Source organism: Anser brachyrhynchus (assembly GCF_964034855.1).
Source record: "Anser brachyrhynchus genome assembly, chromosome: 15".
NCBI lineage: Eukaryota > Metazoa > Chordata > Aves > Anseriformes > Anatidae > Anser > Anser brachyrhynchus.
Window position 1 is genome coordinate 8,883,574 of NC_137733.1, and position 27,049 is coordinate 8,910,622.

The following is a 27,049-nucleotide window of genomic DNA, read 5'->3' on the forward strand; positions in this document are numbered from 1 at the left end:
TGCAGTGGGGATGCTCCGGGGTCGCAGCTTGTCCCCAGAGGTTAGGAAGGGGAATCTGAGCAACTCGCCAGCACAAGGGGCTTTTCCAGGAAAGGGCTGGGACGTCGGTGGGTTTACAGGCCGCTTCCATGGGAAGTGATCTGCTGCCTGCAGCAGAAACCTGCTGAATTTGCTGCTTCTCTCATAGCAGCATGATGTGGCTGAGATGTAATGGGTCAGCAGACAAAATAGGCTAATATTAGTAATTTTCCTTGGATAGAGGGAAAGAACCAAGCAAATGGCCCCTGCAAGCTGGCAGTGCTTTATCTGCACCCATCACAGAAGGCACGTGATACATGTGTGTCACAGGCATTGCTTCGTGTGGAGTTGTTGATATATTCATCCTTAAAAATGTGGATTAGAAACTGTTAGCTTCAAATCTGTAATAGTGATAGTTCCATTAGGAAGTTCTGACAGTGCCCTTATATCTGTAGTTTTTGCATCCTAAATAAGATTTGAGAGAGATTTTCTTTATTTCAAACCCCTGAAAAGATTGCTTTGCTGAAGCATTATTATTCTGTTGGTAAATATGTACAGCATTATCTTGTCAGGTGTCACTTTGATATTTGGATTGGTTGGCATAGTAAAAATACTAATGGGAAATACTTGTTTTGGAAAATAGCACAGACTGTGTTATGTACATCATTGCGCTCTCTCTGCAAGTGAAGCTGTGTACCAGCAATCAAGAAATTTTCAGAACAAAGTTTATTTTTAAAAGATATATTACAGGAGTACGTACATCAAGTTTGCTGTAGATAATTAAATATACTTGTAAAGGAAAACTCTCTATGTGTAAAAGACTAAGTCCTGTCTTGCACACCAGGCTTGAAATACAAAACCAGAGGGGAAGCCATGATTCAGATTCCCCTTCGCCACAAGAGAGAAAGCACCACTGAAAGTATCAGTCACTAACAGCTCCTCCCTGTAAACACGGTTCTGAATGAAAGATGTTTTTGCCTTTCACCACTATCACAATGGTTGTCGGGAGTTGATGAATGCTGCAAAATCAAGAAAAAAAATCCAATTGACTGAAAAGAGTGGCTGGTTGGATAGCCAAAGGTCATAACTTCATCTTGCAATTTCCACTACCCATTTAATGCCAGTTAAGTAGAAGTAATGACACTATTGCCTATTGGTGGCATTATATTGCCACTTTCAGCTTGTTTTGGACTAGTGCTGATGATGTAGATGACCGATCAAAATCCCAGGTAAATCTGATAAAAATTTGCATGATATCTATTTGCATACCCAAATTTAAAGTTATCAGACTCAATTTACTTTATTTTGGTGCTGTGGAATGGTGGAATGGAGGAAGACACAAATGAGAAATTCATGATGGACAAGGCCTGCTTTTCATTGCTTGTTAGATGGAGAAGTAATTTTTTTTTTTCCCTCCAAATGAAATTTGGGCTAATTGAGAAGAGGCTGATCCAGTGAACCTCTAGGTATGCAAGCAGGAGCTTGCTCAGGCTGAAGCTGAAGCTGCTTGCATAATTTCCCACGTACTGCTGCTGGATGAGGGCTCAGAGGACGGAGAGTGGAGCCTAACACACTCTGCTGGGTGAATGAGCAGATGACTTTATAATAAAGCCCAAAGCTGCTGCTTTGATCAAATATTTTGTTAGCAATTACTTACTGTTTTCTCAATGGGAAGCAGATCACTGGGAGAGTAAGAGGGGATATTCCGGAGCAGGTTCTTAGGGATGCCAATTGTTCGCAGCTGGTATGGGGCAGGGTTTCATGGTAGACATCCAAACCGTAGCTTTGGTTCTCTGAATAGTTGGGAATGGCAGTTTCCACAGGTGAGGAGATAGAATGGCAGATATCTGTAAAAACATACTGCTATATGTGCCTGTAGCCACGTGGCGAGGTACGGCACGGCACATTTGTGGCATGTGAAAAGCTACTGAACTGTGCAGCCTCCAGGAGCATAAAAGCGTTCTTATGGGCTGAGCTTTCCCGTGCTTTCAGAAGAAGCTGATATACTTCCTTAGCGTCTCTGGGGTAGTTTATTCGCATGATGAACTGCAGATTGCAAATAAACCTTTGCTGAAGTTGCAGGGCACGTGGTTGCCCTTAGAAGGAAGCATTTTTATGATGCACTAACACAGTAATGTTAGTTAAAACAATGGGGTGTATTGTGATTTGAGTTTTCTGCATTCATAGGCTATGGCTAGCGACTGGCTGAGTCAATACTACGCTGTGCTGTTCATCCAGTTCTGTCAGTGAGGAATGTGTCTGTGCTAGGACGTGATCGGTGCCTGAGCGTGGCGTGATTCCTTGCTTCTGACAGAGCTCCGAGTGGGAGGTTGCAGGACGTTCTGTGCAGGTACAGGCTGATAGCCAACCTGCCCTTTTCCTGACAGGCCTGGCAGTCTGACCTGTGGCCAAGAGGACAGGACAGCCGTCAGAGTTAACGTTAGCACCCGAGCCTTCAATTTAATGGGGGCTCAAATTTAATTCCATTTAAGTCATCTCCTGGCACCGGTTGGCACACATCCATCGGCCTACAGAAATCATGCCAGTTTACATGGGCAGAAAATGTGGCTATTAAATCCAAGCCACAGCCAGTTGTGACAGGAGGCAGACTTTTGCGGTTGCCAGTGGGTAGGCTGTTGGTGAAGTGTGCCTGGCCTGAGCACATCCATCGCTTCCCCAGCAGAGCAGAGATGACAAAGATGGAGATGCATAGAAGATTTGGGGGCAGATCTGGAATAACTTGTGGGGAAAGAGACTTTGAAGCAGTCTTTGGAGTAGGAGGACAGTCTTTCCACCCCAGCACGTCTTTTTGTTCAGGGGAGGGGATGGGAAAGAGAAAAGATGGTTAGAAATAAGTTGCTTTCCAGGGGTGGAAATTAAATGGTTGAAGAGTTTCTTTCACCAACAAGAAGCGGTGCTAAGTTTACCAGATCTGTACTATGAGAAGGCGTTGCAAACGTCGATCCATCCAGCTTAGTCCTTAGGGTCCAGGAGCAGTTGCTTGAGACTTGCACGAAAGGATCTATTTGCTCCTTTTGACCGGTAAATGCCAAGTTTGGCTTTGACACATATCCAGTACTGGATAGCCATTGCTCACCCGCAGTCACCCTGCAGTCAGCATGTTTATTTAAGTGTTTGTATTTCAGTCTCGTTCAAAATGAGAGGAAATGTGGAGACCTTTCATTCCTGAATGTTTGGTTCAAAGACTTCTTGTGGTACTGGGCAGGTGAAAAAAGCTGGAAATGAATCTGTTTCTTTTAGTGCTGTTCATATTAATAGGCTTTGCTTTTCATGCTTGTCGTATTGTAATTCTGATTTAACAACATTTATCAGTAGAAGATCACTGCAGGGTCTTTAATGATTATAGTTGTTCAAGCTCTTAGACTGAGACTATTAAATAAGCTCCAATTACTTCCCATTTATTTGTGTTGTTTTTTCCCTCCAAGTAACAAAATGTAATCCTGAAGTTCATTACTATTCTTTGCATTGTATTTATCTAAATAGATTTTCTACCTAATTAAGGCTGAATATGTTTGTGCTAAACTGACCGTATTTTACAAGGATGTTTTCATTTGTATGCGAGGGGGTCTTTGGTTTCCACCATCCATATTTTAATTATGTTTAATTTCCATAGCTGCCAGAAATCCAATTGTGTATCTCAGCAGTTCACCCTGGGCTGCTCAAGATTGTTTAGATGTGAGCTGGAATAGTTCTCCAGATGAATTTAGTTGGAATCTAGTTAATAACAAGTCACCAGGAAGCAATTTCAAGTGTTTACTACTCCTCTGAAAGATATAAAGTGTATATTGGCTGAATTTTGGCTGAAAGACATAAAGATGAAAGCAAAGGAATTCAGTTCAAATAACCGTGTTGTTTGTTATGGGATGGGTCACTGAGAGGGGAAGGTACGAAGAAATGTGTTGGTGAGTTGAGGAACGGATGAACAGGTTGGCTGGCAGTGGGTGTGCAGTGTGGCTATCTCGTCTGCAGGCATTCAAATGCCTGAGCGTTAATCCTGTAAACATTTTGTGTTCTGTATTTGTGTAGGATGATCTCTCTGGGGCGCCCTTGTTGGATAATTAAGCAGTGCAATTTGCTGATAATTAAAAACGCAGAGCATCCCATTTCCATTTCAGTATCGGGATAACCCTCAGGAGAAAATACCACCTAGATAACCCTCAGGAGAAACCATCACCACCTGCCCAGCTCCTCGCGCCATGGGGCAAGGCCCAGCCCGGGGCCATCTCCAGGGCCAGGCCTTCTCTGGCAGGAGCCAGGAGCACCCGTTAAAAAGTTTCAGGGTGTGAGTATCCATCGCTTTTTTTCTCTCTCCAAAACGGCAGGTTTTTTCAAGGGCTGTTTGAGGTCCTGTTCAAGGACCGCAAAATAATAGGCGTTACTATGAAAAGTCATTTAAATTACCTTTCCCTTGAGAAAGTGCTGACTTCTTTGTAAGTTCCTTCATGTCTGAACTCTGCTTTGGGAGGATTATATGATCCACCTTCCCTTGGGAAGAAGCTGTAGGGGAAAAAAAAAAAAAAAGACAAGTAAGCCTCCAGGGTTTTCCTGAGCTTCCTCAAAAACCACATTTTGCACTGTCAGGCCTCATCTCTTTCCTAGTTTTGTGGTGAATTCTGTTCAAAGATGTGGTTGAGTTGAAATGAGGCCAGGAGGCTTGAAAATACCAGTAAATGTTCCGGGACAGCTGCTCAGCAGGAGCGGCTGCGGAGGGCTTGCTGGCCTGGGAAGGGAGCAGCGCGTCGTGCCGTCGCCTGCACCGAGGCACAGCTGAAACATGCTGCAGAGCAGACATGGAAGCTATTGAAATGTGTACAGATACATACGTGCTATACATACATATGTATGTATAAATATATACAGACACTCAAAAAAAGGCTGCACTGTCTCGGTGTTGATGTTACTATTGGTGAATTTGACTGGAAGGGACCCTTGCCAAGAAAAGAGCTGCATGCGTGGGTCTGGAGTCTGTTAATGAGATCAAGCATCGTTTGAAAGGGAACAACATTTGTAAATTGGGGGCAGCTCCTGGTTATAAATCAAGTCCTCTTACAGATTGAATAAAATGTGACGAGTCTCTGGTGTCCTCCAGTCCTTATGTGTAAGTACAAATTTCCCTGAAAAGCTTGAATTAGCTGAAAAGAAAATTGGCAATTTTTAAAATACTGTGGATATTTGCTTTCACAGGTCCCTCTAGTAGTATTCTGGAACTTTTAATAACTGGATGAACATTTGAAATTGCAGTTAATACAAAATGGCTGCTCGTTTGGTTACAGTGCTAAGCTGGAGGAAATGTGAAAATCTGTTTTGTCTCTTGAGGGATGCTGTATGTTTTAATCCTTAATCTAAATCATTCTGAAAGTTAGTCACATGCTAGCAAGAAACAGAAAAACCGTTTTGAGGAAAGCAGCCAGAGTTTTGAAGCCGTTTTTATTATATTTCAAAATAGAATGTATTTCCATGTTGTAAAAATAGAATATGTTGAAAAAAAAAAGAAAAAAAAAAGGCATCTTATATTTATGACCTTTTTACCATGTTGTTTCTAATGTTTTGCAACACACTGTGGAAGTTTATTTTAAAACAACCTATATATCAATGGAAAGTAGGGGATCTATAATCCTCGAACCAGTCTCTGGTGCAGATGTCCCAGGGCAGGGTCCCCACGTGGCTTTGTGCTGCCTGGTGGCCCATCCGGTACCCTGCAGCCTTAAACACCAGTCTAACAATGTAGTCTTGGCCAGGCAGGGCCTGTGAGTGTTTGCTGGCACTGCATCCTGAAGGACTGGTGCTTTTCCAAGTATCAGAATTCTGCCTTAAACCCAAATGATTACTTTTTCTCATGATCTTCTTACATAGCAGAAAAGACTGTATTTGATACAATTACATCTTTCATCTTGAGCAGCTTTCAAGATCAAAATCAATACATTTGTTTTCACCTTTTGTACCTCCCTCTTTAATGTCAGGCATGAAGTAACTTCACAGGTTCCTCGCAGAATGTTTCTCACAATTCTTCAGCCCCTGACAATTAAAGTACAATGTACTTATTATAGTGAAATGGAAAAACATATGGACAAAGCTAACTACTTTAACATCTGCTGTCTTTTCTCCATCTGCTCTCTTTGGCTGTGCTCTTGTCCAAACCTGCCAAAAGCACCAGTTTTTCAAGGGTCTCATGGTGTATCAGCCACGTCTTCGACGAAAGTTCTTAATTTCATGTTCATTTTGATAGAGTGGCAGGACATCTGCCCCCTCTTGCTGCATGCGGATTTCAGGCAGAGGAGAGCCTGGTTTGTAGTGAGAAGCACATGGATGCGATATGTATTGTAGTGTGAAACCCACGGACGTGATAGGACAGGTAACAGCAGGATGAGTCTTGCTCTACCTGGGAAATCACCCCCCCTCGCCCAGTGGCCTTCTGAGCAGTTGAAATTAGTGTCTGAAGGATGCTGAAATCCGTGATGTAGAGCAGAGGCAATGATACCTGTCATCATGCACAGCCTCAGAAATTCTTTGGTGTGACTTAATTTTTTTTATATTGTTATTTACTGTCATTCTTTTGGTGACCATCCTTCTGTATGGATCTAGCAGAAGAGTTGGGACATCTCCAGACAAATGCATGGTCAGTCTTTCTTTACAGTGATGGAGAAGATGTTCTTTTTTCTTGGATTCTTACAGAAAAGGGAACTACCTCAAGAATTAGCTATGGGAGCTGATTGTGCTCCATGTTTTTGGCAGCCTGTGGCAGAAGTTGTCTGAAGAAGCTTCTTTGGGATGATTTTGTCTTGATGAGGTGTTAGCAGAGTCTCAGACCTGTGGCTTTGGGCTGTCTGGTCCAGACAGAGCTCAGGTTCAGCTTCTTCGGGCACTTCCAGGGCTGGTTTGGAGCGAGGAGCCAGTCACGATTCAGACCCCAAACTGGGATGTTTCAAGAAGGGGATGGAATAGGACTTTAGAGCCAACATGAGGGGCATTTATAATTTCTTCTCTTGTTCTGAAGACCGTAGCATAATGTTTGTAGTTCAGCTGGGGGGAAAGGTTTTGAGTTTGATAAAGAAATGGCCCTCAAGTGTGCAAAGGCCAGAGTGCAAAGGGAAGGATCTAGTCCAGGAGCAGCCCTTGCTTGTAGAGATGCCATCCACTGACTTCCCTGGCAATTGGAAGGTATCATTACTGAACAATTAACAAGCATTACAAAATAATATGTCACAGAGCTGTAATTAATACCAAAGAGGAGATTTGTTTTAATTATCTTCCTCATATAGCGCTGTTTAAATTCTTCTTGGCCTCAAGACAGGCAAAATAGATGGCCCTGTACAAGCTGACCAGGGCACTGCTGGGCTTTGATAGATGAGGTGTGTTTTGAAGCTGTTCATCACCTCCGCAGGCTGGTTGGGCCCTGCAGCCGCAGAGCTCACCCTGGCAGAGCCAAGTGTCAGCACCAGCTCCGGGCACTCCTTTCATTGTGGATGCCTGCGTGACTGCCCACTGTCCATGTATGTTCACATATGTTTTGATGTACTTTGTTATCTAAAAAGAAAAAAAAAAAAGCCAGTTTTCGATAGTGTGGAGTTCTTATACCTTGCCCTCAAGGCCAGCACGCCCAGTGCTTTGTATTTAGGGGACGGTTTGTGGCTATATTGTGGCATATGCGTGTTTCTGGTTGGCCTGGTCATGTCTTCAAAGTACCGTGCTTTGCCGAGGGCAAGAGGATGAGAATATGCTCTCAGTACAAAAAAAAGACATCAATTCATGCATCCTGGAGAGAAAATCAGTTGTGCCAGATAAAGCAAAACTCTGAGCGTTCGCCATTCAGGGCTTGCTTGCACGTGGTCCATCCATCTGCATGTTACCTGTGGGACTTCCTCGATAACAGGAGTCGCACAGTGAATAACTGCTCCTGTGAAGGAAGCATTTTCTTACTGTCGGGAGGAGATGCTCTGCACAGTGTTGAACTGTCCGCTGTGCACTCTTCTCGTTGGGTTCAGTATTTTGGGTCAGAGCCCTCAAACGCACAAGGGCTGCCTGCCCTCGCTGCCTGCAGAGCCGGTGCTCGCTCTGATGTCCCTGTGGCTGCTGACTTGTCTGCGCGTTAGGTTATCGATTTGAAAGCAGATTGGAAGTTCCTCTAGCGTTGGCTTTTTGCATGCTGCCAAAATTAACCTTCACAGCGTCTGGTGCTGGCTGTCGGCAGAGGCACCCCGTCTAGGGTCAGTTGGAAACTGCATGAGTTGATTCCTAAAGGCTCGGTAACATGTTCCAGGCGGACAGCGGGACACCCCAAAGCGAGCTGCTGGCTCACCGCAGTTTTCTCTCGGTCAATATAGCAGTCCCGGTCTTTCACTTCTCTTGCAGCACGCAGGTTATAGAAGTGTTACTGAAAGATTTTGTGACACCTAGATTTTCTAAGCTGAGCAAACCCAAATGCACAGTTATGTTCGGATGTGCTTGACTGGGACACAAACATGTAGAACAGATGCAGGTTCAAATAGTGCAGAGAGAGGCAGCGGCCGGAGGTACATAGATGAGCTGCTGCCTGTTGCACCCACAGAGCCTTTGAGGTTGTTAACAGGCTGTCATTAAAGTCCTGTCATCATTAGAGACGGCTGTCAAGAGTTTGGATTCTCCACATTTGCACCAGTTGAGGTGAGGGGCGGCTGCTGTGTGGTCTGTCCGAGAGGACAGCGTCAGTCCATTGAGGCCTTCCCGATGGATCACCAAGGCTCTGCGTCCCTGCCTCTGCAGCCACCTGGGGCAGATGGGACCTCAAACCTAATCAAGCTCACAGAACCTGAGCTTCAGACCCTCAGTTGCCAAAGAAATAGCGGCTAATATGCCAAAGAGCATACATTTTGTGTGATAGATACTTTAATAAAACACACTCAGGATGGAGTTGGGTGAATTGAAGCCTGAGCTGGATTTGGAGCAGAAATCAGACTCTCGCTACATGCAATGGCTCCAAGCTTAAAACATTATTTTTTCATTAATATTATATTGTTATTTTTAGCATCAGCGCCAATCAGCATGTAATTGGCGGTGATCTCATGCTCACTACTGGGTACAGAGTGTTCCTTCCCAGTTTGGGAGAGTTCCCTTGTTATTGCTGAGCCGCAGCCTGCACACACGCAGAGGCCCGGTGTCGTTAAAAGCTCTCCCTGCCAGGATGGACGCTCCCGCCGTGGAGCACTCGGCAGTTTGCCTCTCCACACAGCTTCTGAGGGCCATATACAGCTTGGACTGTTTGTGGAAATCCTTCTCACAGGCCTGTGTTAGTTGACAGACGTCCACAGTGTCACACGTGAGCTTTGAAATGTGGTGCTGCACAGCAAGGAGAGGCCTCCAAAGGTTTCTTTATAAAAGCTATAAACAGAATTGGCTTTTAAAATGGGGGGGATACTTTGACCTGTTCCTGCGCTCCTCCACAACAGCAGAATGGCTTTCACTGGCAGCAGGAGTGGGGTGTTTCTTGACCAAGCTACAAACACGAAGGCCTGCCAGAAGTAAATGTCCCTGACAGGAAGCCACGGTGCTCCCAAGCTGCCAGAGAAGCACTGGTGGGATCAGCCAGCAAGGGAGTGTTTTGTCAGGAGGGTAATGGAAACGCAGGTCAAATACCTAGGCTCTTGGGCAGCATGTGTTGTGTTTGAAACCTGTAATGCTGAGTGATTATCACAGGGGAGCCCTCTCGAATGAGGTGGTTTTGCGTAGAGCCTATTTTGATCAGTGGCTGTACCAGGAAATTATTCCCTTACAACGACCAAAATGGTGATTTTCATAATATCTTTTCTGAGCATTCTGTGAATGAGATTAGGTTTGTGCTACGACAAAAAAATAGCATTTTTAGGTGTTGGCTTGAAAAATGGCTTTGATCTTTGTCTGTGGTTACGTACAGTCTGTATTAATAGGCTCTCTTCTTCTAATTTGGTCCTGGTATAATTTTCCAATTGTTTTTCAGTATATTCAATGTAGTTTGCAAACACAGGTCGATGAGAAGGTATTGAAGGTATCTAGTTAATGAAAGCTAGACAAAAGTTGGATGACCTTTCAAACAGCAAGCCCACTGATGTACGTCCCGTGGTACTGCCACAGTGCCATGGTGCAACTCCTGGTTTCTCCGTCATCTTTCTCCAGAATGACTTTGTCGTGACTTGAGTAGCTTAGACATCCATGGCATATAAAGGCTGCAATGAATCCAGCCTTGTAGAATAAATATTGTAGAGCAAGTTAAACCCATCTTCCTGTAGCCAGCTTAACCCCAGATGTGCTGCTTTTGCTTGTACCCCCAAACTTTGCAGACGAACACAGTTTATTGCCAGCAGCTGCTGCTCTTTTAGGCTTTCAAGCTCTGAGCATCGGGCTTTGTTTCCCCCACCCTGCAAACCACGTGCATCCTGCTGTCACGTATGGATCCTATCTTGAAACCATTACGCTGTACAAATCGTGCTTGGCGCTGGTGAAAGTTGTGAGAGAGAAATGCAGCGTTAAGGGAATGGGGATTTCTGGCTTAGTGGCATTTAATGTCTGCGTCAGCAGGTGTGGGAGCCCTGGGCTTGTGCGAGGCTGGAATCTGACTGTGTCCAACTGTGGCATTTGTTACATGCCCTTTCATCTGTCAGTGTGTATATATATACATTATGTGTATATATAAATATATATGTGTATATACATACAGCTCCTGGTTGGCACAGTTGCTCTGCAGACTGGGCTGTATTTTTAGCCCTGGTTCCTCCTACCTCTGCAGTGAGCTTTTGTGGTCTCCTCTGTGCCCCCTGGCAGGGAGCGGGTAAAGCCCAGCTCAGTTTTGTGTCTGCCTTTGAAGCATTTATGATATATTTGTCTTCTCAAATTGCAGCGTGTAAAGTTGGAAGAGCATTTCCCAGAGGGGAGGAAAGCACTTGAAGGGGGAGAAGCGTTTAAAGAGGTGAACCATACGCCGGTAAATCCTCTGTTTACTTTGCTTTTTTCTCCTGAGGTTTCATCACAGCTGTTTACCACTCCTATCATGTCAGATGCTATTTGTAACAGGAATGGGCCCACACGTCATCCTTCGAGGCTTTTTCATGCTACAGAAAGTTCTGGATGGGTCATCAGGTTGGGGCTGAAAGGCCCCTACCAATGGATAAATTTCACACCAGTTTCTCATGTGGGCATTAGAAGACTTATCACTAAAAACAAACAACAGTGGAAATCTGCTCTCCTCTCCTTTCTCCTTTATCAATATGCCACTTGCCGTACAGATTAGGATTTTTATTTATTTATATTTTTAGCTTAGAGAGGAAAATCATTTAGCAAGAGTCAGGCTGAGAGAGAGAGAGTTGCCAAGATGGACGGAAATATCCTGTCGCAGCATCGCCTTTAGAGACATTGGAAAGAGGCTAATGAAGAAGACAGACTTTTTCCCATCGTTGTAGCCAGGTATTTTGGCCCTGACTTGCTGCATGCTGGAATGCTCGAGTTACAGACGGAAAGTGCTTTAAACTGGATTACCAAGGAAAACTAACCGTAAGGGCACTTCCATTACTGCAGAGCCGTGTCCCTGTAGCTCTTGCACACTGCTGTCGTTGAAACCCAACACATAAAGTTCTCATTTGCTTTTTCGTATTTTCCTTCACATTCCACATATGCAACTTGTTGAAGTTTAAGGAATACTTACAAAGAATAGCTCCGGCTGTGTTTGGGGCATAAAAATTTTATTAATGGTATTAATGGCACTTAGGATGCCTCTTGTATTTAAGCTTCATATAACCAAGGGGGAAAAAAAAAAGCAAGGCAAGAGCCTGCTGTTTACTTTCACACTTTTGTGCACCCAATTAGCCATTGCCATCAGGATGCTATCTACATGGCTGTTTCATAAGTATGAAGTAAATGTTATTAGCTTGTAGATTCAGAGTGGGTGGCCTTGAGTGTGCTGATGGCTAGAAAGGAGGAGCAGCAAGCTGTGCCAGGCCCCACACTGTGCGAACCAGCCAGGCGTGGGCTTCTCCAGCCTTGCAGGAGCACTGCTCCATCCCCATCACCAGGACCTGGCTGGCTGATCCTACAGCCTCGTGGATGTCGGAGTGACCAGGTGTGATTAGGGATCTCGCCATCCATGCAGTGACCTCAACCTTTTTGTGTCTCGTTCAGTCCATCCAGGACATTTATCCATCCAGGTATCCACAGCCCCAGATTCCTGCCTCACTGCAAGCTGGGTACAGCTTGCTGTCCTCAAAAAGGGATCCTGTATGTGTGTTAAAGAATAATCAGAGTGTTTGCTCTGGTTCTTTGCAGTCTGTGTAAGTTAGATGAGGCATATAGCTGTATGTATGTGTGTATATACATACACATATGAGAAATATCCTAATCATTCAACCAATTTCCAAAATGTGAAAGACATTAGCAGTCACCCACGCAAGAAGGGGCTGCACTCCGTGTCGACGTGGCTGTGCACACCAGACAGAGAGAGGCTTGCTCTCTGACGGTGGCTTAAACCCAAGACTGAACTCAAAGATAAGATCTGTTTTGGTCTGGGAACAGTAACAGCCATTTCCTGAAACGGGCTGGGGTTTGCTGGCTCCCTCCCTACCGCAGTGCAGCCGTGTCCAGAGCTGCTGCCAGCATCTCTGTGCCTGCTGGCAATTTGCTTGAGCTGTACCCACGGCTGGGCAGCAGTGCAGGGCATCTTGCGTTTAAGTATTCAATGAGAAATAAAGGTGAGTTCCAGCAGCAGCTTAGAGGAAACATAACTGCAGAACAGTTAAATTTTCAGAGCTATTTCATGTATACAAATGCAAGATGTTGCTGTGAGTGCATTAAATTAAAGCAAGTCAAAATGTACCACTACCATCGCTAACCTGAGGTTTCCAAGTTGGCTGAACAACACAGGAAACATGACAGCTATCAAACATATGAAGTGTCAGCCCATTACTCAGCGGCAGCTTGGTAGAGATGTTTTAACGATGTTAATACACTTCACATTTGTCTTGCTCTATTTGCAGTTTGCTGCTGGGTTCAGGGGTCTTTTTCTTTGAAGATATATTGGAGATATAGGATAAGTATGTTTCCTTTTTGTTTGATCATTCGTGGGATCAAGTGCTGTCTTGAAACTTTTTTTGTGTGTTTCTGTTTTCTCTCACTGAGATTAAAAAAAACACACTTTCTCTGCTTTGTAAAAAGACAGAGAAAAGAATTTGATTTTACATGTGCTTTTTGCCCTTAAGAATTAGAAACGTACATTTTTTGGAAAGATGTACTTTTTCCAAAATAAAAATATTTTGTCTGTTATTTTTTTAAAGCCTCTGCATACCATGTGTGATAGCTAAAGCTACTTGCAAGCTGAGATATTCTTGGTGAGAGCATCACTTCAGTCACTTACAAAAACACATCTTAATGAATAAACTATTCAAACATTTCTCATTGCTGAGCTGTAGAGGTCAAAGCGATGCTGGCTCTCTGCGTGACCTTGGACAAGTCATTATCTCAGCCTCCTTTGTCTGTATAATCTGACTGTTAAATGGCTTCTCACAGAAGAGGTGGGAGAAACAATTAGGTAATGTTGGTAAAATGTTTGGGATATGAAATGTGGTTCATAGGTGCTGAGAATGACTCCCAGCCGTCATTGTCATTTGGCAACCACTGAACTTTGGTTATTACGTCTGTCAGGAGTGGAAAGAAAACTGGACAGAAAAAGGTCTTACCAATATTTATTACCCTGCCTTCAGATTTTTTAGTAACAATTCCCACTTTGTTTCATCTGCTGTTGAACACTTTAGTAAGTGGAGATATTTGGGTCTAAAACTCTGTCCCCTGGTAGCTGAGGACATGTTTCTGTGGTTGGAGCCAAGCAGCTCAACCTCACCTGCTTCTGGCTATCAGACAGGCTCCTGTTTTACGTTCATTTACACGGATAAGTGCTTCTTGGTCTAGACTTTCACGTCTTTTCTAGAACAGATTGCCATGTTCTCTGTTCTCTCAAGGATCCCTGGAATAATCCTCCTATTTCTTTTCTGTCTTATGATCTCTTTCTCCTGTTAATGTATTCATTCAGTTTGTTGGTTGTGTGCCAGAAGAGAGTTTGCAAAGGTCTGAAGGGAGCCGTGCAGCCGGGTCTCACCAGTGTTTGGGAGAAGTCAAATGTTTTACTGTTCCTTGCGCATTCTGATAATTAGTTCAGCCCTTTTGCTGAGGATTTCTTTCATGCCTGTCTGATCCTCATGAGAATATGATCAGCTCAAGCCAGCACAAAGGGTGGCAAAGGCTGCCCATGCCTGAAGTGCTGCTGAAGGGCACACTTCTGCCTGAGCCCTCCTCATTCTCTGCTGCAGCTGGAGGACATAGTGCCTACACCCCCTCTGCTGTCCCATACCTCCCTTCTCCGGGGTTAGCATTTATACAGCCATACAGTTTGCCTGCCTGGCTCCAAGCTCGTGTTTAGGGCCATCTGGTCCAATCCCTGCCTCAGCAGGGCCACCCCAAGCAGGGGGCCCAGGCCCGTGTCCAGGCGGCTTTTGGAGATCTCCAAGGAGGAGACTCCACAGCCTCTGTGGGCAACCTGTGCAGGGCTCTGACACCCACACAGCACAGGACACAGGACTGCAGGTGCGGCCTCGCCAACACTGAGCAGAGGGGAGGGATCCCCTCCCTCCACCTGCAGGCACAGCAGGCCACACAGGCATATGGCCTGGCCTGTGGGACACCCGTTGTCCCCCTGTCCGCAGAAACTTGCAGCACAAAGTGGTGCAGCCCATGGGGGGTTCAGGTAGGCCACAGAAGTGCCTCTGTTTTACCGTTCTCCAGTTACCAACTGCTCACAAACCTGTGTACCCCTGCTCCATCCGAAATGAGGTTGGTCTCAGGCTCGGTGGCGAAGGGGGTGATGGTGTGGTTGTCTGCACTGCCTTTGGCAGCTCAGGTGACTTTCTTAGCCTCCATTTCCCTTTATGAACCCTAACATGATGTTGGTCATTTTCAGTATGTTGGATAGTAACTGATTTTAAGTTTTCATGCATGAAATGCTGGCAATGCTTCTGATGTGACTGTTTTAGTAAGAGAGTGTAATTTTTTTCCCCATTTATAGGATGGCTATTTTTCCCACCGACCGAAAGAGAAAACACGAACGGACAGCAATAATGAAAATTCAGTCCCCAAGGACTTTGAAAACATTGATAACAGTAACTTTGCTCCCAGGACTCAGAGACAAAAACACCAGTCTGAGCTGGTGAAAAAACCGCTAAGCAAGCAAAAGGAGCATCTGAGAAAGAAACTGGAAGAGGAGAAAGTGAAGGAGAACTCACTGCTGGGAAAGAGCTCCAACGAGGTGGTGCAATTGGGTGATCAGCCTGGGAAAAACAACAGCAACAACAGCAACCTGAAGGACATGCACAGGCCTCCCAGGCAGCAGCATCTCACAAAAAGCGGAAACAGCTCCCCTGAAGTGCGATACGACCAGCCGCCAAAGTGCGAGGTAACAGGCAAAGAGGCAATCTCAGCCATGTCCCGGGCTAAGTCGAAGCAGTGCCGACAGGAGATCGCAGAGGTATACTGCCAGCACAAGCACGGGAAGCTGATGCCGGAGAAGGTGACACGTTTCTGTGCGCTGGAGGGTAAGTTGGTGGGAGGTGAAGGAGAAATAAAGCAGTATCTCAGGGGAAGGATTGTATATAATTGAAATGGCTTCCTGATAACAAAAACTGACTTTATTGCAGAAATGTCTAATGTACTTTCCTAGCCTGTGAAGTGAGGGAGAGTCTGTGGATGTTTTAAGCAGGGAGTTACACGCGTATTACAAGATCCTTGGTAGATTCTTATTGAATTTCTTTTCACTTTTCTTACACCACGTTTTTATTGCAGTACGTGATCTGGGTGTTCAGCTGCTGCTTCTCCTTCTTTATGTTCTTAATCTACGAATGTAGAGAAGCATAGTTGAGGTGCACGTCTTGTTAAACTGCACAAGAGTTGCCGGCTTTGTGGGGATCAGAGAACCATGGTGAATTCCGATGTCGTCTGCTAGCCAGTAAATGGGAATACTGGTGTTGGGGCTATATGGCCATTTTTAATGTTTCTACAGTGGAGTCCAGCTAATAACCAGAGCCACTAAGCATTTTGGTAACAGATAATTGTAAGAAGTATAATAACCTTTTTTTATTTTTTAGTAAGAAAAGAATCCAGTTTTGTGGCTTACTTCTGTTTTTAATACTCTTTGATCAGCAAAAGTAATCTCCCAAATTACTGCTGTAGAAAGTCAGGTGCCACGCGTTGCCAGAGTCAGGCTTTGATTTGCTGCTTATGGTTTCTCCGTGCAGCCAGATACACCAGGTATCTCTCTGCCTGCTTTTGATTTGTATGTGTGAGATGGCCCGTTCCTACTTTTCAGGAAGAATGCTTCATGTGCTGCCGTTTATCTAGCTGTCAGCTTCCCATTTAGTAAAGTGCTTTTTTTAGAGGGTGTTTAGTTTCTTTCATTAGGAGTATTTCCTTGCATCCTCTAACCCTTGTGGCTTACCTGTTTATTGCACCATCTCACAGCAGTGAGTGCTATTGGGTAGATTCAACATGGTGGGGAGCAGGGGGATGATGGTGCTCTTGCCTAAATTAGGAGGCTAAACTCCCTCTTAAGTACATTGGGAAAAAAGGCGGTGTCCTGGAGGATATTTCCAAATGAGCATTTCTCTAGCAAGAAGCTTAAGCTTTTAATTTAGATGCTGCATATTACCGTGGTGACCAGTGTCAGCACCCCATTTCCCACCCCCTGTGACTATTTTGTTGTGATGTTTTTGTGTTGTGTTGTGTTTTTTTTCCCATGTCTCTTTTGGTGTTTTTGTTCCTTTCTTATCATGGTAGTATTCAAAATCTTTACACTGTGGGCCAATTGGAGAGAAAGAATTAATGGAGCAGGTAGAAGACTTGGTGTTCAGTGGGAAGCAGGGAGAGAGAGGGAAGGCAGAATAAGTCAAAGGGAAAATAAACAGTCAGACATTAGTGAGAGTCTGAGCATCACTGAGTTACCCCCCAGGTGCCCGTAAGGTCCCATCTGGGTACTGCTGGTGAAATCCACTGTGACAAGCCTGTCCTTGGTGTCCTTCCCTCTCGTCTAATGACAGCAGGTTCAGCTCTGGTCTGTGAGAAACCTGATGGAGCTCAGCACCTTGCAGACACTGTCCTACACTTTGCAGGATCAAGGACAAAATGTCACCAATGCTATATGCCTTATATAGGGTAAATGTGTCACATATACACATGCAAGTGATATCCTAGAGTGAGCTGGAAGTTGTATTGTCATTAGTGTGGGCACATGTTGCAGCTGTATGCAGGTTTTTTTTTGCACACACCTATGATTCCATCACCTACCTGGTAATCTTTCTCAGGGTGACTTTGCAGCAGGTTTAAACAACTACCATTCTTAAAAAAAAAAAAAGCTTCTCAAGAAATCCTCATTGCTTCTTTTTTAAATACAGAATTAATCTCATATGTCCTGCCATCAAGGTAATAACATGGTCTTGGAACCGAGAATGGGGAGGTCACGTTTTAGGCATGAAGCATTTCAGCACGTATGTGCATTGTATATTGGTATATATGCTCCCTTTGTAATAAAACATAATAAAAGGTCCTGGAAAACTGGGAGATATGTACATGATTAGAGAGATGGGGTTGTTGTGCAATATGGTTTTCTTTTAAAATACATATGAATTTATTAATAGCTTACGAGTTATGGGGATATACCACATTAAAATACTAAGTGTAAAAAGACTGTGGCTACAGTTTTTCAGGTTAGCAGTGCCAGAGTTTCATTTCAGTTTTTATTTTAGGCAGTGGTACTAGTTTAGAAAGAATACTTTGGGAATGTCTTTAGTTAGCCAGATGGATCCTTGTGGAAAATGTTGACTTTTCTTTGCCTCAAGGTTATTTCTTGCTGCCCATGCTGACAGCTGAAGTTTACTGCTTCAACAGCCAGCTTTCCTTGGCAGAAAATTCTGTACATCCTGTGTTACATATAGGGTTGCTCTGGAGCAGGCTTGGGAGCTTTGCTGTGGGGAAGAGATAAAGCAGCAGCATATTGCATGGGACATGAGCTGATACGCAGGAGGTGGCAATGCACAAGCAGACTGAGACATCAGAACTATGGAGGAGATCCAGACGCTTGTCTGAATGCAGGGCTATTAAGGCAGGCATGTAGGAACCCCAAAATAGAAGGTGCCCAGTGCCTACCAGCAGGCATTAGAGCACTTTGCAGGATAGGTCCCAGTTCAGCCATCAGTCTTGCCCCATTTTATGATACGACTTGGTAGGTCCATTAAATTTTGCAGCCCTGTTAAAGATCCACAGCCTGAGCTTAAGCGCGTCGTGGTCTCAGGTCTTTCCTCCCCACTGCAGAATGTAAATGCTGCTATTGTGCACCCACAGACTGGCTCCGTCCCTCATCAAAGGTGTCTTCATCAATTCCAGGTATGCCGCAGAGGAGCTGAACTTCATTAAGAGATGTTTGTGGAGCACTGGCCATCAAGTTCTGGGAATATAAGACACCACGTTGTCAGGATTGTAGGGGGAGTTGTATATAGAGGTCTTGCTAATTTATGCATCAAGAAAGCTCTATGTTTTTTGTCAGCAAAAGTCAGACATCCAGGCACTCTGAGTCTTTGTACTTAGCATGCAAGTGCTATTCCTTTTGGTTTGAAAAAAGGTTTCCTGTCCGTTTTCAGCAGAGCAGTAAAGTTGAAATATTTATGTATTGGAGAAGCACATTCATCCATTATCCCAATGTATAAATGTGTTCCCACTGCTACAGTTTCCATTGAGATGTCATCCAGCATTTAATCCCCTTGGATCCTGTCTTAGCTGATCAAAACCACGAAGTCGCTAAGTGTAGCTATCAATCACAGCCATGACTCCATCCGGCTGGGTTGTCATAAACGTTAAGCGATACATTCACTTGAGTGGTTATCAATGGGAGCAGGATCTTACAAGCTCTTTTCTTTAAGTATTTTATTTCCGAAGGCAAGAGGCAACAAAAGTTGAATGTAACCATCTTCAGCGTATAAAAGAAAGGTAAAAGAAAGCCAGCGGTATCACGTTGGCTGTCTGTCTGAAATGCAGTGTTTGTTGTTTCCATGAGGACAGGAGCGGGTGGGCTGCAGTCCCTCTGAGGACGTTGCAGGAGTCGGCGGTGTTCTGCAGCACAACAGGACATGGGAACTTCACCAGTGCCTGACTTGCTGAGCACCTCAGCAAGCGTTTGCCAACAAGCTGGTCCTGAGAACAGGGCACAAATGCTGCAGACCAGGGAGTCGGTGTCAGAGGCTTTAGGTGCTGCCTTATCCGAAGCTCAGACCAGGGCAGCAGGCAGCTTGCAAGTCAGTCCTGGTGTTTGGAGTTTGTAGAAGTGTGTTTTGAGGGGAAATGCAGTCAGTGAAGGTAAGGGGGAAAAGTAGGTCCAGCGCAAGGTTAGATGAAGAGAGGACAAATCCAGTACTGTGCAGATCATGGACAGGGTACAGAGAGACATCCTTCTGGGGAGGTCACTTCTTCTCAGATGTGATATGAAAATCAGCAACATGTTGTCCACAGGCAGATCTTTCTACTTGCAGCTCTTTCTTCTGCAGTGAAAAAAGCCCAACTTTGGGCCTGCTGGCTGGATTCAGTTCCTGAATTCTTTGTTTTTCACTCCCACATGGATCATGGCAGCTGTGAATCCTTGACCTGCAAGTTTTTTGGATACCCAGCGCAACTCCTCCTTAGTCCTTGGTACCAGGTCTGCAAGTCATCGGGCATGGTGCCAACCGGTAACTGCCTCAGTCCTCCTCTGAGCCAGCTTCTCTAGGCTGCTGTATCCCCAGGGGATGCTCTGGCCTCATCCTTATCATTAATTACCCATCTGGCTTAATGCTTGACCCAGATCTTTGACCCTATATAGACCAAAAATACATAACTTTTTTTTTTTTTGAGGGGTGTTTTCTAAAATGTAGTTCTGGCAAAAGAAGAGTCCTGAGGAAGCAGAGAGCCTCAAGGGAGCACAGTTTATTTCCCCTTGGCTCTTCTGTTCTCTTCTCTTAGTTTATAAATCAAACAGGTTTTCTGCTACCTTCATCCCTATGGGTTAAGCCCAACTCATAAATAAAGTAGAAAAATAATCGAGATACCCTGATTCCACATCATTCATGAGCACTGAAAGCTCTTTGCAGATCAGACTGCTTTCTCCTGGCTTTCTTCCTGATGATGCTGCTCTGTCACATGGAGGCAGGAGACTTCAGTTTCTCACAGGCTGCCGAGGAGAAAATTTTCCATTTCATTTTAGAGAAAACAGCCTTCTTTTGGTTTTCAAACTGCGAGAAAAGGCCTCTGGAGCTCTGTTTACTGCGTAATATGCACAGGTAATAGCAGTGTGCGTGGCTGTAATGTTTGTAGCCGAATACTTCAAAGCACTCAGCAGAAGGAGGTTGATTTGCAGGAAGAGAGAGAATAAGCCTTTCAGATGCCAAATACTTACGGGGTGGAGCAGAGCAGTTCTTCAAGGCCCAGAAATGGGAGAATCCTCGGTATCATTTTAAAAGAACGGGAGCTGTATCTAAGCAAATTTCCCCTGCTCTATATGCATGGGTAAGCCCACAGAAACATGGAAATGTGTGCCTCTGTTTAGCTTTCACAACTCTGGCATGTATTTTTGGACTCACTAGGTTTGATCTAAAGACTGTTGGGCCCCACGTTTGTATTTCTCTCCTAGTTTCAGGATTCCCAATGACACTGGCTGCTGCTGCTTTCCTGTACCTCTAAACCGTTAGTGTGACAGAGTTACTGTGATGAGCAATACACGGTTTAAGAAGCATGTAAGAGCCACTGCACATGCAGCCCAGACAGCATTTTAATTTGCTGCACCACAGATGACTCCGGTTGCAATAAATTTACTGTGAGCAGACTAATTGCAAAATAACCCTAATTGAGTAGTTATCAGCGAACAACATCCTGTGGAACAAAACTGCTCACAATTAATAGCATTTAAGCCATACGCCGTTACTCTGCAGAACGCCAAGATGTAATTACAGTGTGTACAGAGATTGTGTTCTCTTCTGGAAACCGTGTTTCCAGCACTTCTTTCATTATGAAAGGCAGTTTCAAGATTCAGTACTTGTATTTTAGGCAAAGTGGCTTTATGAAATGTGGTGTGCCTCCCTTCTCCCCTTAGACGTGTGAAACAGAACCAACCATATTAAAATCGGTGAAGCGGTGACACTGAAAGAGAAAAACAAGATCTCTGCAATAATGTGCACTGCTAGGGATTCTCAGATTAACTTTTTTATGGCCATGTGTGCAAGTTTTGACAGAAAATTGGAATGTGACTGAGTAAAGGAAAGATACTTGATTATTTTGCCTGAGGATGGACTCTGCCTCATCATATGGAAGGGGGCTGGAGTATATCCTGTAAGGGCCAAAAAGCGTGTAAATGCTAGGACCCAAAGTGCACATCAGCTGCCACCACTGGACTGGATTTGCAGGCAGGCATCACAACGTAGGGCTGCGTTTTTGTTGTAGGACTGGGGTGCTTTGGTGGTTTGAAGGGAATGATGGCGCAGCCTTGATGCAAGAGCTTCCAAAACGCTTCCCCCTGCTCACAGATGAGCTGTTCCTGGGGGAGAGGGCCAAGAGAACAATTTAGCCTCAGAAACTGGATCTGGCCAGTGAGTCAGAAATTGGACAGCTTTCTTTGCAGAAGAAAAGTCTGCGCACGTTTTGTAAGGGAGATGAAATTGCTAGAGATGTTCTCGCAGCATCCCAGAACAGGGTGACGTTGTTTTGCCACCTTCCTGCATCTCGTTGGAGGACAAGGGAATGGTGTTCCTATGGGATGGGTGTGCTTGGCACATTGCATTGCTAAGGGATTCTTCTTGCAAAAATAAGGCCATCCTGAACACTGTCTTGTGTAGCTCCAGCTTTTGCTTCAGGAGAACAAATTCAGTGAGGAGAAAACATGGGTAACTGCGGTGGGTGTCTGTGCAGTTAATCCTTCTGTTTAAATACAGACAACTGCTGTCAGGACCATCGGCAAGTTTACAAGTCAGAGAATAAAACCAGAATGAGGTTCCCGTGGCTTTCCACACAGTGCTCCTGCTGTCCTGGCACCAGTGGACCTGCCAGCTGCAGAGTTTGTCTCTGGCAACGCCAGGGCAGCAAACCTGAGGGCAAACATCTTGACAAATAGCATCTTAAGGAAGTGCTGAGAGCAATGCACAGCACAAGGAATGGAGGACAGAAAGGCTGAAAAGTTTATGGCCAGCAGCCCTAGTTCTCACCAAACCACTGTTTTGGAAAATGCTATCATTTTATGGAGCATTAAAGGGGGAGTGCGGGCAAGTGTGGGAGCGGATACTGACTAAGTGTGTCCTAGCTCCGCGCCTCCTGGGAAATGAGCACGAGGGCAGCAGGAGCTTAGTGAGTATTTTGATAAAGATTACTGTGTGTGTACAGGGACGAAAAGAAAGTACTTGAGCGATGGCTAATGCTCCCCTGTGATCCTGCAGCACGTGGGGATGGAGTGGTGCGGGAAGAGTTGAGCACAACTGCAGCCAGAGAAAGTTGTTGGTGCGAGGGTGTGAGTGGCAGGGTTTAAAAGAAGAAAAAAAAATAGAAATAATATAAAAATACTGTTTGTGTAAGAAAACTGCACCAGCAGTCGTGTTTATTTTAGTGTGAAACAAGTGCTGGGCCTCTGAAGTGGGCTCATTGCAGTGATTTTAGTGGACAGATGCTTAAGAGGTAACACTGCATCTAAATTCTCTTGTTTTTATTCAGAGCTAAGCAGGGAGCTGTGTGCAGTGTAAAGCACAGCAGTACTGAATCAAGCTTGAATTAAGGTTGTATGAGCAATCCCTAATCTGACTTCACAACCATAACAAAACTGTGCTGGAGTATCACTGCTCTGCACTAAGTGTAAAGAGGCAACAGTGACTTTCAGATTTGCTTCTTGTGTTAAGTCTGAAATGTCACCATGGACAGAAGGAGATCGCTCCAAATTCAGCTCTGCCTTTCTAACCGTCACACATCTCTAAGCATGGGAAAGCAATACTGGGTTTTCACAGGAATCCACAACTGATGAGCTATTATTTTGAGGGGAGGGAAGTGCTGTGTCCCAGAAATCCCACGCTAGCTGTGGCTCGAGGCAGCCACAGCTTGGTTTGAAGTCAGTGGCATTAACTGCACTACTTTTAAAATAATTGGGGGGAAAAACCTTGACATTTAATTTTCTCCTTCTGAGCTGGGGCAAAGAATTTTCCTGCTTTGTGGCTTCTTGAAATAGATGCCTTAACTATTTACGGAGTTTGTTGCAGGATTAGGTACATAGCTAAAGAGGATCTACCCTGTTTTAGGCACACTTTCTAAAGGGTACATGTATTTGATGTATTTGGGGAGTTGCTGGGCCTTATGAGACTAGTGGCTGTTTTGCAATGTCTTTCCTTGGAAATGAAAAAGAGTTGTGGAAGGGATCTACTCTGAATTAAAATGCCTGCAGTCTAGGCATGAAGCCAATCTTACGGGATGTTAATGCTATTTTAAGACTCAAAACCATAGTTTAGTTGTTTCTGTTGCAAGTATCTCTTACACAGAAGGTAGTTTTAAAACATCAGTCTTTTTTTTCCCTGGGTAATCATGACTTGTATAGAAAAATGAATGACAAGGATTTGTAGCAGAGCAACCTCAGATAAGATTTTGAAATTGCTCAATGTATATTTAGTCTCCCAAATAAAAGCTTGTTTTGGTAGTTTGAGAGCTTGTTAGAAGTGAATAGCCCTGATTCCCCCACTCTCTCTTTTTCAATATCCATGCTATGTCACTGATTTAACATGTAGTTGTGTCGAAGAAGTCATTCCTGATTGGCACCTTTGTAAGGAAGAACAGAGTCCTCCTGCCTCCTAGTATCTTCTTTAATGCACATGAAACTCTGAAGTATTCTATTTACAGTTTTACTAACAAATTGTTCCTGGCAAGATCTTGGTTTTAAAGTCCTGGCCCTGCTCACAAAATGGCAAAATGCCATCATTTTTCTTCTCCAGTTTTCTCACCAACCTCCAGGGAGGCCAAGGAATTTTTCGGTCCCTTCTCCTAGTGCTCACTGAACCCAGATCACAACAGCCAGATTTTGTGGTGGATGGTTACCTGTCAGTCTTCTATCAGCGGATGTCACCGTGAGAATGGTGGGAGCTTTAAGCAGAATTATACTCCAGGAAAATCATTATTTATTAACTCAGGCTCTGTGGTTTTCGGAAAACAATTTGAATAGAGATTGTATGTGCTTTAAGATTGGGAAATTCATAGGATTTGTTCTGCAGGACTGAATGGCTTGTTCGCTTTGAAACAGACCCTTTTCCATAGTGCTGCTCGGGTGATAATACAAAGCCTGCTGCAGGCAGCACTGCCAGGAGGGCTGGCCATCCTCTAGGGCCACAGTGGCCAGCCACACCACCTTCCCCTCTGCTGCTACAACCTGTATGGGAGTTAAAAGGCTTAAAGAAAGGGCCTCCTGCCTCTTAAAGACATCTTCTGTCTAGACAGAGGAGAAGTGGGCACGTGTAGGTTCTCAGTGGATGGTGCGTATTACGCTGCTCGGTCAGCACATGAAATTGGGTTCAGACCTGGGCTCAGCTTTCCTGTCCATCACTATTGCCTGTGTATTGGGTCTCTTTCTGGCCATGTTTTGGAGGGGCTGTCTTGTTCTTCACAGCCAGTGGAATTCAGCAAATAGTTCAGCTTGCACATTGTTATTAAAGGCATTATGGATGCTGCATTTGAGTTAGGTCAGGAGTTCGGGGAAAAAAAGCCTTTGTCTTCATGAATCAAAAGCTTGTATTTAGACACCAGTATCTCAATCTCACTTTGTTCCCGAAGGAACCACTCCCATGGCAAATGAAGATTCTTGAAAGACTCCCTCTGACCTCTGTGATGCTGGTGGTTTTGGGGCCGGCTTTGTAAGCTTGAACAGGAAATTTTTAGGATAAAAAGATACCGGGTCATCTTTATGGGCATCAGCTCTAAGAAGAAGCTCATCTGTAGAGCTCATTTTCCACTTTCTTGCTAATTCCTCCGGGCATTTGCTTACTTTGATGGCCAAGTGTCCTTCAGGCATGGTCGTCTGCAACACTCTTGTCAGAGAACACCACAAAACAAAGCTGTTAAAATGCTCTTTTTCTACAAATCTCATCAGAAACCTCACTACAAGGCAGCCCTCAATCTAACTAGAGTATAATTGCTTGTATCGTTGTCTTTGTTGCAAGGTGATTGCTTCTGTTTTGTGGACCTTCTTGCCCGAACTAAGGATGAATTGTTTTGTTGAAGTCTTGATTCATTTGTAAAACTCATTAGGACTTGTTAGAGAAACACTTTGCCAGTGAGAAAGCACCTTTCTTTGTGACTAGCTGTAAATCACAGCTGAAGCACTAGCTGCTTACTCATCTGTGCTTTTAATTGGAAATTGAGGTTTCCAGCCAGCCAGTGAATATTACCATGCAGTGGAGTATTCTCACCCACTTTTAGACTGAAAGCTTCTGTGTATGTTGTGTATTGCTGTGCTGCATAATATTGTTGAGCTTGACGGTAGCATGACTAAACAGAACCATGTTCTCCACCTCTTCGTGGGCAGTGATTCACTCTGGGTAATTCACTGAATAGCAGGCAGGAAAAGGGAATTTTAAAAGAGGAATTTACTGCAATATGTGTTTTACCCGTTTGTACTTTCTCTTTTGCATGGGATCTAGGTATAGCTGCTCTGAAAGAATTTCAATCATTATGTTTCTGTAAGTCTCTGAACATCTTTGAAGATCTGGCCCAAAGTTATTCTGAGAAGGGGTCTTGTTCTTTGCTCTCTTGTTCAAGAGCATGGTAAGTAATACTCCCTTACAAAGGGAGAGCTGGTCAGGGGAACCAAGCCCGGCTAATTTGCCCACTTTGGCAGCATAAGCAAGTAGCTAATGAGAGCTGAGACAGCTGCTGAGATTAATTGGGAATAAGACTTCTGCGTAATGTGCACTGGGTTTGCCAGGCCACAGCAGAGGCGGGCTTCATGGTGCTGATGTATATTTTTGCATAATTCTACCATTTCCTGCCAGGAGGTGAAGACAAACCCAAGATTCCCATGAAATATTAGAAGGAGGTTTAGCTGATGTACGTTGCACGAGCTTTGATGACCTCATTTAAACAAGGTCTTTCTTGAGTAACTAAAACCTGCTCCAGTATTTGTTTTCCCCCTGTAACATTAAAAAAAAAAAAAAGACATTTTTGAACTTTGTTTCATGAATTGTGGGCGGGTTTTCCAAAGTCTTCTTGTTAAGTCTCCACTCCTTACACAGCGGTCTGGAACATATGGGTTGACTACTGCTGTTTTGATTGCTGATAGCTTTATGTACCTGTGTTTCAGGTGGCAGTAAAATGACACAGAACAGAAGAGACTTCTCTTCAGGAGCTGTCTGATTTGCTGGTTCGTTGTTCATTAGCTAATGCCAGAACAAAGGGCGCTGTATCTAACGAAGGGCAGTACCTCACTACTCAATGTCAAAGTTCCCCATGCACACACACTCCCACTTACATGTTGAGCAACCAGTCTTGGCTACAAGTTACAATTCTACAAGTTACTCCATCATTGGCTATTTTTACTTTTTAAGCTATTTTATTCTCTGCTTCGAGTGTCTAAACAAGTAGTACCCAATCTTTTACATTTCTGGGAAAATTCCCAGCTGCTGTCTTTAGGTATCTGCTCAAATCAAAGCTGATGAGACAACCTTTGGTGATTTCAGAAGGCAATGGTTCAAGCATTGCAGGAATTATCTTGGTAACCTTTCTCAGTGCACCTTAAAGCATCTCTGTGTACCTTTATCTCAGTCATTTTTAACGTCACCAGGGAAAAAGAAGACAGTTTTAGTCCTACAGGAACAAGGAAAGATCAGAAAGAAAAGAAGTATTCAGGGCTGGAGATTCTTCCCTTTCCAGTCCTTGGAAGCACGTGGTCCAAAGCAAAGCATGCCCAGCTAGTACTGTGGGCATAATAACAGCTTTATGGCAGTTC

At 44.4% G+C, this 27,049-nt stretch overlaps 1 protein-coding gene across 4 annotated transcripts in view; it reads left to right on the top strand.

Annotated features, from left to right (window-relative positions):
* Positions 1–27,049, top strand: part of XYLT1 (xylosyltransferase 1) — a 192,880-nt gene that overhangs the window by 76,074 nt on the left and 89,757 nt on the right. For all 4 annotated transcript variants that reach the window (XM_080557358.1, XM_080557360.1, XM_080557361.1 and 1 more), the window contains exon 2: positions 15,089–15,614. In XM_080557358.1, the coding sequence (XP_080413484.1) occupies positions 15,089–15,614 (526 nt within the window). The remainder of the gene's footprint in view (positions 1–15,088; positions 15,615–27,049) is intronic.